The sequence below is a fragment of the Amblyraja radiata genome, chromosome 39 (genome assembly GCF_010909765.2).
Source record: "Amblyraja radiata isolate CabotCenter1 chromosome 39, sAmbRad1.1.pri, whole genome shotgun sequence".
Lineage (NCBI taxonomy): Eukaryota > Metazoa > Chordata > Chondrichthyes > Rajiformes > Rajidae > Amblyraja > Amblyraja radiata.
Genome location: NC_045994.1, coordinates 3,486,764 through 3,499,373, shown reverse-complemented (window position 1 = coordinate 3,499,373; position 12,610 = coordinate 3,486,764). Strand labels below are relative to the sequence as shown.

The 12,610-nt window shown below is 44.9% G+C and overlaps 1 protein-coding gene across 1 annotated transcript in view; it reads left to right on the top strand.

Annotated features, from left to right (window-relative positions):
* The window catches only part of LOC116967455 (V-type proton ATPase subunit B, brain isoform-like), a 37,236-nt gene that overhangs the window by 12,700 nt on the left and 11,926 nt on the right, over positions 1-12,610 (top strand). Inside the window, 5 exon segments of the mRNA XM_033014027.1 lie at positions 1,312-1,389; positions 5,247-5,386; positions 6,389-6,490; positions 8,810-8,907; positions 11,553-11,676. Coding sequence (XP_032869918.1) covers positions 1,312-1,389; positions 5,247-5,386; positions 6,389-6,490; positions 8,810-8,907; positions 11,553-11,676 — 542 coding nt within the window.

Sequence of the window (12,610 nt, the reverse complement as noted above, 5' to 3'; positions counted from 1 at the left end):
TTCCTGAAGCCTGCATAGACCTCTTCTGTTGATCCAAAGAAATGCAAAGGCGGAGAAGCAAGAGAAGATGGTGAACTAAGGTTCAGACAGCTGAAAGTGATTGCCTTCATTCAGTATGCTTCAGTACCAAATGAAGATGATTAGAGTATATTAAGTTGGAAAAAGTACAAGTGAATTACTGTGTAGGAAGGAACTGCAGATGCTGGTTTACACCGAAGATAGACATAAAATGTTGAAGTAAATATGAGTTACTTACTGTAATTACTGCTTTACCGAGACGGCATTTCAGTTTCTGGATGGTAAGAAGATAAGAACTGTGTGGCATGAAAAGGTGCTGTGGGATACGGAATGGGTATTGCTGGAGATGGCGGAGAGAACCAGGTGGGAGCACAGGGAACAGCCCATTTTGAATGCTGTAAAGGGAGGAGAAGATATGTTGAGATGATGGCATCTCAATAAAAATGGCAGAACTTTGATCTGCATATGATGCTGATGAGCGAAAGGTAAAGACAAGAAGAAATCCTGTTCTTATACTAAAGTTAGACAGAAAATGCTGAAGTAACTCAGTGGGACAGGCAGCATCTCTGGAGAGAAGGAATGGGTGACGTTTCGGGTCGAGTCTGAAGAAAGGGCTCGATCCCGAAACGTCACCCATTCCTTCTCTCCAGAGATACTGCCTGACCCGCTGAGTTACACCAGCATTTTGTGTCTATCTTTAGTGCAGTTCCCTCCTACACCTTTCTTACTTGAGACGGGAGGAGAGAGACAGGAGAAATTGAATTGAAGGACACCGCATGAAAACAGGCCTATTGGTCCTCACTGACCATCAATCACCCGTTCACACCAGTTCTATGTTATCCCACTTTCCACTTATCCACTCCCTACATTTAGAGGGACAATTTAGAGGCCACTTAACCGACGAACCCTTGCATCTTTGGGGCGTGTGAGGAAAACACCCGAGGTCAGGATCGAACCCAGGTCTCTGGTGCTGTGAAGCAGCTGCTCAACCAGCTGTGCTACTCTGCTGCCCCAGATTAGTTCAGCAAAAGGACGAGACACAATCATTAAGTAAGGAAGAAAGCCATGGATAAGAACAAAGGAGATTGCAAAAACACTGATGCGAAAACTGTCCTCATCAGTGAAGGACAACCTATAACCTTTTAGATGGGATTTGAAATGAATGCTTCTGAGCCCATTCTTGATTATTTTTGATAGCGCCAGATGCTGCTCTAGAACCTATAAATATTGGATAGCATCCAGTGCCTGTTACGTTGCCGCGGGTATTTAAAAATTGAAATGTTTTCATTGCAGGCCGTGTGTTTAACGGATCTGGAAAGCCAATAGACAGAGGTCCCACTGTCCTTGCTGAGGATTACTTGGACATTATGGGTATGGACATATTCTGTTCTGAATATTGTACTTTTAATTGTTGGAAATATTAAATCCTCAAACATCCAATCTTGAAATGATTTATGCTTGTAAACAAGGTACACAAAATTGCTGGAGGAACTTAGCGGGTGCAGCAGCATCTATGGAGCGAAGGAAATAGGCGACGTTTCGGGCCGAAACCCTTGTTTGTCAACCTTGGGTCCAGAGAATTCAGCAAGGCAAAACATCATCTTCGCAGCTACTCTGTCAAGTCCTCAAGAAGCCATCTCCAATTCTTCTAAACTCCAGACAGTATTACTGTCTTACTGTCTTAATCTCCTGTCACAGAACAAACAACCAAAACTGCACACAATACTCCAGGTGTAGTCTCACAACTGCAGGAGGACTTCTTTGCTCCTGTACTCAACTCCTCTTGTTATGAAGGCCAACGTGCCATTCGCTTTCTTCACTGCCTGCTGTACCTGCATGCTTACTTTCAGTGACTGATCCCAGATCCCGTTGTACTTCCCCTTTTCCCAACTTGACACCTCTCTGCTTTGTAGTGCTCTTTTTTCCCCCCCCCAAGGGAAACAAATCGATAAAATATATAAAATGCAATTTAAAAGATGTTTATATTAAAACTACATAAAATACAATACATAAATACAATTTATTGTAACTTACCAGCTTAACGGCCCACATCTTGAACAGCGGATACAGTAGATGAGGTTGGAGGAGGTGCCTAACCTGAAAGGACTGTCGGGGCCCCTGGACAGAGTCGAGGGAGGAGGTATAGCGACAGGTGTTGCATCTTCTGCGGTTGCAGGGGAAGCTACCTGGGGAGGGAATGGTTTGAGTGGGAAGGGATGAGTTAACCAGGGAGTTGCGCAATCTTCTAGAGAAACTCCGAAGTGGATAACCTTGTGTTATTCATCCTGTTGCTCATTGAGATCCCAAATGTGTGTTTGCCTTCATCTCATCACCACTACATTGTACCTTGAACAAGATGTTTGAGATGAGCAATTAGGATCAACTAAATGTACTAGTATATTGCTTTGTAGTCTCTTTGTCCCAAAGGAAAGAAATTGATAACAAAATATATAAATGCAATTTAAAAAATATTTATATAAAAAATACATAAAATACAATACATAAATACAGTTTATTGTAACTTACCAGCTTAGCGGTTAACTTTTGAAACATTATTCTAGCCATCCACGTACTCTTGGACACTGAGAGCACGTTATATTAGTGAAACCCAGGCCATGCGTGTGGTATGTTACTTGACACTTAGTCAATGCAAATACAATATGCAAATTCACAACGGCTTCTGAGAACAAATTGTTTTGTTTGATTTAGAGATGTTTGAGGTGAGCAATTAGGATCAACTAAATGTACCAGTATACTGCTTTAGACAATAGATAAGCCATTCGGCCCTTCGAGCCGGCACCACCATTCAATGTGATCATAGCTGATCATGCACAATCAGTACCCCGTTCCTGCCTTCCCTCCATATCCCTTAACTCTGCTATCCATAAGAGCTCTATCTAACTCTCTCTTGAAAGCATCCTGAGAACCAGCCTCCACCGCCCTCTCAGGGAGAGAATTCCACACACTCTCTGTGTGAAAAAGTTTATCCTTGTCTCCGTTCTAAATGGCTTACGCCTTATTCTTAATAAGGGGTAAGCCATTTATTAAGGCTAATAAAGCCTTAATAAAGGCTTATTTATTGTGGCCCCTGGTTCTGGACTCCCCCAACATCGGGAACATGTTTCCTGCCTCTAGCATGTCCAAACCCATAATAATCGTATATGTTTCAATAAGGTACCCTCTCATCCTTCTAAATTCCAGAGTATACAAGCTCGGCTGCTTCATTCTCTCAGCATATGACAGTCCCGCCATCCCAGGAATTAACCTCGTGAACCTACGCTGCACTCCCTCAATAGCAAGAATGTCCTTCCTCAAGTTTGGAGACCAAAACTGCACACAATACTCCAGGTGTAGTCTCACTAGGGCCCTGTACAACAGTAGGAGGACCTCTTTGCTCCTATACTCAACTCCTCTTGTTATGAAGGCCAACATGCCATTTGCTTTCTTCACTGCCTGCTGTACCTGCATGCTTACTTTCAGTGACTGATGAACAAGGACACCCAGATCCCGTTGTACTTCCCCTTTTCCCAACTTGACACCATTTAGATAATAATCTGCCTTCCTGTTTTTGCCACCGAATTGGATAACCTCACATTTATCCACATTAAACTACATCTGCCACGTATCTGCCCTCTCACCCAACCTGGCAACATACAAGTTCAGGATCGAACCCGGGTCTCTAGCTCTACCACGTGTGCCACTGTGCTGCCCAATAATACATTGCAGTCTAGCCCATTTTAATTGGGGACTGAAGAGAAGAAGTCTTACCTTTCAATCAGCACTTCACTGTATGTGTCATTACTTTTGATTTGAGCTACAAATTTGTCGACCTATGGTAGAGACTTATTTGCAAAATTGTCAGAAAGTTGGGTGGATTAAAAGATGGTGACTTTTACCAAGAGTAATAACCTTGGGAGGGTGCGATGTGAATAAACAGATGAAGATAGCCAAAACATCCGTCAGAAGAAGATAGACACAACATGCTGGAGTAACACAGCGTAACAGGCAGCATCTGTGGATAGAAGGAATGGGTGACGTTTCGGGTCGAGACCCAAAATTTCCTGGCCCACTGAGTTACTCCAGCACTTTATGTTTTGCTTATAACCAAAACACGAGTAGCTGCAAGTATGTGCATTTAGCTGGTAGTTATTGCTAGTTTTGCATTGGATTCCTATTGCAGCACTGTCTTAAAAAGATTTGGGGATTGTGGTGATGAGCCAGAAGTATTGACATAGGATCTTGCTTTGTGTATGACACTGCATTGTAATACTACCATGTTCAGGTGAAGGTCAATGATACTGAAACAAAAGCGATTCCATTTGAACGGAACCTGAATACAACTATTTTAGAGGTAAGGCTTTGCTAACAATGGAGCTACAGTCCTTCCTGAGAATGACCCCGAATGAGAGTGCAGCTCTTTGAAGAATATTGTACTCGCCACTAACTCTTACAATGGAGAAATATTCTGAGTGGAAGGCAAACAAGTCAGTTAACCCTTGCTTTCCCTCTCTCTCTCCATCCCCTCCCCTTCCCAGTTCTCCGACCAGTCTTACTGCCTCCAATTACATTTTATCTCTGTTTGCTTTGTTGTTACCATCTCCCAACTAACAATGATCTATTCTACGTTTTCCTTGATCTCCATTCCCTTTGTCCTGTTTTCTCACCCTACACTTCCCTATCCATACACTTCCCATCACTGTACCGCTCACTGCACTGACATCAGTCTGAAGAAGAGTCTCGATCCGAAACTTCACCCATTTCTTCTCTCCAGAGATGCTGCCTGTCCTGCTGAGTTACTCCAGCTTTTTGTGTCTATCTTTGAGTTAACTATATTTTTCCTTTAAAGAGAGCCGTAGCCTGGTGCAATTCTCCAAATGCTCTCCATAGCTGTAGCCTCCTTCTGCTGTTGTTTGGATATGTTTGAGATCATTCTAGCAAGTAAACATTGTACTGTGAATATATTCACTGTTTAGTAACTGATATCTACAACAAAGAGATCTACAACAAAGTTCTCATTGATGGTGTACTGGTGAAAAAGTATTTTCTGTAATTATTCTACAATGACTGATTCAACTGATTCATGTAACGGTGTTGTGCCCGTGAGCACATGCTGAGTGTGCCGCTGGTATAGCTCACACGCCAAGATGCCCTGCTGCAACAACACCTGAACTCAAGTCCTGCACCTGATCACAGTTAATTATATATTTTCTGCTGTTGCCGTTTCTCAGGTCAGCCCATAAATCCTCAGTGTCGCATCTATCCCGAGGAGATGATTCAGACTGGAATCTCTGCTATCGATGGCATGAACAGCATTGCAAGAGGACAGAAAATCCCCATCTTTTCGGCAGCAGGTTTACCACACAACGAAGTATGTCGTAGTTTGTCAATCCCTCCACAAAGCAAATATGGATGAAAATATTTAGTGCCAATTGAATATTAGGTTTAGGTTATGTGAAGTGAGGTACAATGAAAAGCATGCTATCCAATCCAATAATACTAAACATGAATACAATTAAGCCAAACTCAAAAGGTAGAACAAAGAGAAAAATCTCAGAGTGCAGAATATAGTTTCTCAGCATTGCAGGATAGCAGTTTCAGAGAACATTTCCAATGTCCACCATGTAGGTTGGAAATTTGGGATTGTACCCTAGCTTATGGAAAGATCATTAGAAATCTGAAAATGGAGGGTGAGAAGCTATTCCTGAGTCTAATGGTAGGCAATTCCAAATTACTGTATCTTCTGCCCAAGAGAGCGGGGAGAAGAAAGAATGACCAGCGTGGGAACGGTCCTTCATTACGTTGGTTGCTTTCCTGAGGCAGCATGAAGTGTAGATAGAATCAGTGGTGGCGAGTCAGGGTTGTGTGATGGAGTGGGCTATATCCAAACTCTCCAATTTCTTGCGCAGAGCTGTTCCCAAACCAAGGCGTGATGCAACCCACCTATAGAAGTAGCTATACATCTATAGAAGTTTCTAAGAGTTGTTGGAGACATGACAAATTTGCTGATCTCCTGTTGAAGTAGAGGCTTTGGTGTACTTTTCTGGCTGTTGCTTCAATGTGGTTGGTCCACAACATGTCATTGGTAATATTCACGCCAAGGAACTTGAAGCTCTCAATCATTTCCTGTTTGGTACCATTGATGCTGATTGGAGCATGTACCCCATCATGCTTCCTTAACAAACGAATATTTTCTTGAAAGACTCTAGTTGCTATTGCAGTGACTGTAAAACTAACATGTTAACATGCAGGGCAATGCAAGGCCACAGCAAGCATGTATGTTGAAGGGGAAAGTTTCACTTTCTCACTAGGTGCTCTGTGCTCTAAAGATTGCAGCATATTTAACATGGGTATATTCCTGATTTGTCTGCAGATTGCTGCCCAGATCTGCCGTCAAGCCGGTCTCGTAAGGAAATCAAAGGATGTTCTAGACTACAGTGAAGAGAACTTTGCCATTGTATTTGCTGCAATGGGTGTAAGTGTTCATCATGTCATCACCCTCTGTATCCGTTGTTTTCTCAATTATAGCCCGGAGTAGAAGAAAGTGGAGACACGCATGATTGTGCTGGGATAGTCTGTTGCTTCCACAGGAGGAAAAGATTGCATTGAATACACCCTTGGGAAAGTCTAGAGCTTTGTTCAGTACTGTCCAAGAGACAAGAATGTTGACGATCAGTATCAAATGGTGAAATCTACCTAATGGGCCTGTCCCACTTACGGCTTACCGGCACCCATCATAGTCGCAGCAGGTCTCCGAAAATGTTCAACATTTCAAACACCGCGGCCCGGGGGTGGTCGAAGCTGCCGCCCTCCAGTCCAGCACACGCAGCCGCTGGCCCGCGGCTGAACCCCGGACTCAGGTCACCGCCGCCAGAACGCCGTCCCGGCCACCGGAGCACCGTTCCAGCCCCGAGCCGGATCGCCCTCACATGAGTACCGCTCTCCCTTGGGCTGGGCCACTCCGACGGGAGTGCCGTTCTCCCTCGGGCTGGGCCACTCCGACGGGAGTGCCGTTCTCCCTCGGGCTGGGCCACTCCGACGGGAGTGCCGTTCTCCCTCGGGCTGGGCCACTCTGACGGGAGTGCCGTTCTCCCTCGGGCTGGGCCACTCCGACGGGAGTGCCGTTGTCCCTTGGGCTGGGCCACTCCGACGGGCCACAGCCCCTCACGGGAGAGTCTCTCAGCCCCTCGCCAGGCCGCTCTCACGAGAGCGCAGTTCCAGCCCCGGGCTGGGCCACCCTCACGGGAGCGAGCTCAGGGCGAGTCCTGTCAGCTGCTTCCAGAGTCCCGAGGTCGCCAGCTCCGCCATTAGGCCTCAGCGTAGACGGAGGCAGAGAAGGGGGATACGACAAAAAGGTCGTATTCCCCCGAAGGGAGAGACAGCAAGCCCCGTTTCACCCCGCACCCCCCCCCCCCACATAAACACAACCTAAAAACCAAAAACGTAACTAGACAAAACGAAAAAAAACAACACAAAAAAGTAAAAGACAAACGGACTGCAGGCGAGCCGCAGCCGTTCCCAGCGCCGCCACTTCCCCATGGTGAAATTCCAGCGGCGACCAGAACATGGTACGACATGTCGCAGTGTGTCGCCTGTATGGTCATGAGTAGTCTCTCAGTCACCCAAAGAGTCGTAACGTCTTTCTGGTCGCCGCTGAATTTTCAACATGTTGAAATTTTTCGGCGACCTATGACCGGTGCCGGAAGTCGCCGAAAAAGTTGCGTAAGTAGGACAGGCCCATAAGTCTTGCATCCATCGGATATTTTGGCTTGAAAGCCCAATGTTTGTTTCATCACATTAAATAAATAAATCATCGGCTTGACGTGAACACTTGACATTTTTCAAAGAATATGATATCCAGAATTGTTAGCAAAATATTACAGTTTCCTAAACTCAGAGCAAACAGTTGCTGCTATCAGTGGGCTGTGTGCACAGTATCTTGACCCCCCAACATGTGGGTCCCAGGTCAGCCAATGAATCTAACCTGGATGGTGGAAGGAGCTACCAGTACAATCATAGATTGAGATGTACCACAACGTATTGTGTAGACTGAATATGGAATGTAATGGCATAGATAGTGTAGACAATCAGAACCTCCCATGGTGAAAATGTCAATGACCGGAGGGTGTAGTATTAAGGTCAGAGGGGGAAAATTTAAAGATGTGCGGGTCCAGTTTTTTAAAATACGAGTGGTGGGTGCCTGGAATGCTCTGCCAAGGATGCTGGTGGAGGCATATTGAATAGTGGCTTTTAAAAGGCTTTTAGGTAGACATAGATATGCACGGAATGGAGGGATATGAATCACTTGCAGGCAGAGGAGATTAGTTTAACTTGGAGTCATGTTTATCACAGCCATTGTGAGCTGAAGGGCCAGTTCCTTTGCTGTGTTGTTCTATATTCTGTGTAACGTGGCGTTGTGTGATGTAAGTTTTTACCATAGTGAAGGGCCTGTCCCACTTACACAACTTTTCCGGCTACTGCAGGCACCCGTCGTAGGTCGTTACTGGTCAAAATGTTGAAAATCCAACGGCGACCAGAACAAGGTATGACTCTTTGGGCAACTACTCACGACCATACCGGCTTCACCCCGCGACATGTTGCCCGGGTGTCTCCCAGTCACCCAAAGTGTCATAGCGTCTTTCTGGTCCCCGCTGAATTTTCAACATGTTGAACATTTTCGGCAACCTATGACGAGTGCCGCAGTCGCCGAAAAAGTCGTGTAAGTGGGACAGGCCATTTACAAAATTTGGAACGACACTGCAGTTGAAATGTATGACCATTTTACTACTTCCAGGTAAACATGGAGACTGCCAGGTTCTTCAAGTCAGATTTTGAGGAGAACGGTTCGATGGATAATGTGTGTCTGTTTCTGAATTTGGCCAATGACCCAACGTAAGTTTTCACTGATGCCCTATTAGAAAATAGTAAAACTTTCCAATGCTATAGAGTATACATCACAACGTTGAAACTTGTTTAACAAGAGTTCTGGCGCTTACAGCGCCCTCCATAATGTTTGGGACAAAGACCCATCATTTGTAGGGGGCGCTCCTCTGTGTGCAGCCATGTCAGCAGCGCGTCAGTTTTTTCAACTTTTTTTTATTTTTTAGTATGTTTTAAAGTATATATTTAATGTTCCTTCGTGTGTTTTGTGTGGGGGGTGGTGTGGGGGGGTAAGGGGGAAACGGCTTCGGTCGCCTCCTCCATGGAGAGGCGACTTTTTCCAGGTCGCCTCCCCCGTGGCCTAACATCAAAGATCGGCGCGGCCTTTCCCGGAGACGCGCCCGGGGCTTCAGCGGCGGGCGCAGCGTGGACTCTCGGCGTGGAGCGGGCGAGCCCTCGCTGGAGGGGAGTGCTCCGTTTCGCTGGCCCGGGGCAGCCGGCAGCCTGAAGCCGCGGTCTGCAGAGCTCCAGCTGGTGCGGCGTCTACAGCCCGGGATCCCTCGTGGGGGACCCGGGGGAAGAAGAAGCCATCACTGCCGGCCCGCGGCCAACTTCTACCGCGGGTCCGGCATGGACTTACCATCACCCCTGGAGGGGAGCTTCGACCGCCGGCCCTGCGGTCTACGGTGCTTCTGGCTGCGGCGGAGACTTTAAATCTCGACCACCGGCCTGCGGCCTACACCATCTTAAAGCCACGGTCTCCGGTGAGGAAGAGTCGATCCTGGACTGACTCTGGACTCTGGTCCTGTACACGGGGGGGAAATGGAGGAGGACTGGCCAAATCTTTGTGCCTTCCACCACAGTGATGAATGCTGTGGTGGATGTTTGTGTTACAGTTTTATTGTGTTTTCTTTATTATTGTACTGCTGCTGACAACCCAAATTTCCACCGACCCTGGTTGTGTGGCAATAAATTATATCTATCTATCTATCTATCTATCTATCTATCTATCTATCTATCTATCTATCTATCTATCTATCTATCTATCTATCTATCTATCTATCTATCTATTTGCCTCTGTACTTCACAGTTTGAGATTTGTAATAGAAAAAATTACATGTGATTAAAGTGCACATTGTCAGATTTTATTAAAGGGTATTTTTATGCATTTTGGTTTCACCATGTAGAAACTACAGCAGTGTTTATACATAGTCCCCCCCATTTCAGGGCACCATAATGTTTGGGACACATGGCTTCACAGGTGTTTGTAATTGCTCAGGTGTGTTTAAATGCCTCCTTAATGCAAGTATAAGAGAGCTCTCAGCACCTAGTCTTTCCTCTCTTTCCATCACCTTTGGAAACTTTTATTGCTGTTTATCAACATGAGGACCAAAGTTGTGCCAATGAAAGTCAAAGAAGCCATTATGAGACTGGGAAACAAGAATAAAACTGTTAGTCATCAGCCAAACCTTAGGCTTACCAAAATCTACTGTTTGGAACATCATTAAGAAGAAAGAAAGCACTGATGAGCTTACTAATCGCAAAGGGACTGGTAGGCCAAGGAAGACCTCCATAGCTGATGACAGAAGAATTCTCTCAAGAAATACAGAGGCTGCAATACAGGACTAGCATCACCAGAGAAGACACCCAGCAACTGGTGATGTCCATGAATCACAGACTTCAAGCAGTCATTACATGCAAAGGATATGCAACAAAATACTAAACATGACTACTTTCATTTACATGAGATTGCTGTGTCCCAAACATTATGGTGCCCTGAAATGGGGGGACTATGTATAGACACTGCTGTAATTTCTACATGGTGAAACCAAAATCTATAAAAACGGCCTTTAATAGAATCTGCCAATGTGCACTTTAACCACATGTGATTTTTTTTCTATTACAAATCTCAAATTGTGGAATACAGAGGCAAATAAATAAATGACGGGTCTTTGTCCCAAACATTATGGAGGGCACTGTAAATGAGCTGACCCTTTTGTAGAGAGTTCAAGTTTACCCCATTTCAGTTTATTGAGGTTGAAGCTGAAAATTTGATTAATTATGTTGTGCTTATAAAAATTCTAGATTACATGTGCTCAGTTTATTTTGTTGAAGAAGTGATTTAATTGATATTTTGAAGATGGGGAGGAAATTTTGCTATCCAGAGGCATGTTGTAAATTAGAAAGTTAAACTGATTATCGATGGTCTTTTAATTTCAAGCAACCCTTGCTTTCCCTCACTCTCCATCCCTCCCCCTTCCCTGTTCTCTGACCAGTCTTACTGTCTCCGACCACATTTTATCCCTGTTTTCTTTGATATGATGCTAACAATGATCTATTCCATATTTTCCTTGATCTCCATTCCCTTTGTCTTGTTTTCACACCCTTACACCTCATTATCTATGTATCACCCTCTCTCCTGACATCAGTCTGAAGAAGGGTCTCAAACCAAAACATCACCCATTCCTTCTCTCCAGAGATGCTGCCTGTCCCGCTGAGTTACACCAGCATTTTGTGTCTTATCTATCGATGGTCGGATGTTTCTTGCTGAAAGAAAAGCTCACAAGAAATTGAATGGGCTGGTTGCTCAAATTGGCTATTTAATTTACTGAAAACATTGAAAACTGACAATTGAACTGTTAACTTATCTCCTGCAGTATTGAACGTATCATCACTCCTCGACTTGCTCTAACAACCGCTGAGTTTCTGGCCTACCAGTGTGAGAAACATGTGCTGGTTATTCTGACTGACATGAGCTCTTATGCAGAGGCACTTCGAGAGGTAAATTCAGACAGACTTTAAACGTTTTTTTAAATGTTGCTCGATAAACTCATGGAATAGTCTTTATTGGTTTCTATAGTAGTTTGGGAAAGGTATATAATCTTTGTGGAGCAGAACGTAACCGGCTGGGTCTGTTGCTGTTGTGATTGTCCATGTGGGTCTTGGTGTTCTAGGTGCTATCATCATCGTGTGCTTGCCTGTGGTTTCTTTTAATGTGGGTTACATTTTGCACACCAGCTACCACATATGTTTAACAGAGGAGGTCTTCATGCAGGATTAACAAACTTATCAGGAAGGCTTGCTCCGTCCTGGGGAGCGGAGTTGGAGTTGGATTCATGGGAGGTCGGTCTTGGAGGGGAGGATGCTCCTCAAACTGCAGAGCATCCTGGACAATACAGCTCACCCCCTCCATGACGCACTGGTCAACCTGAGGAGCACCTTCAGCAACAGACTGGTTCCACCAAGATGCAGCACAGAACGCCACAGGAGATCCTTCTTCCCTGTGACTATCAAACTGTACAACTCCACCTTCTGTCATGGGGTAGAGTGACTCACCCCAACCCCCCTCCCCAATCTTTACACATCCCCAATCCTTTCCACTCATCACTTTAATTTCATGCTTCATGTATTTTGTGTTTTATGAATGTTGGCATATCAATTTCCCTCCTAGGATAAATAAAGTTCTATCGTATCGTGTCAAGGGAAACAAAATGACTGGGAGGGCAGACTCCCAAGTATTAAGACTTATTAAAAAAAAAAAACTCATTGTGATAAGATCCTTGGACCTGGGCAGATCAGGCAGCATCTGGGGAAATGGACATCTGAAGAAGGATCCTGACATTTCAGACATCTGAAGAAAGATCCTGACCAGAAGCATCTGCTGTCCATTCCCGCCACAGATGTTGCCTAATTTTATTTATTTTTTATTTGATTC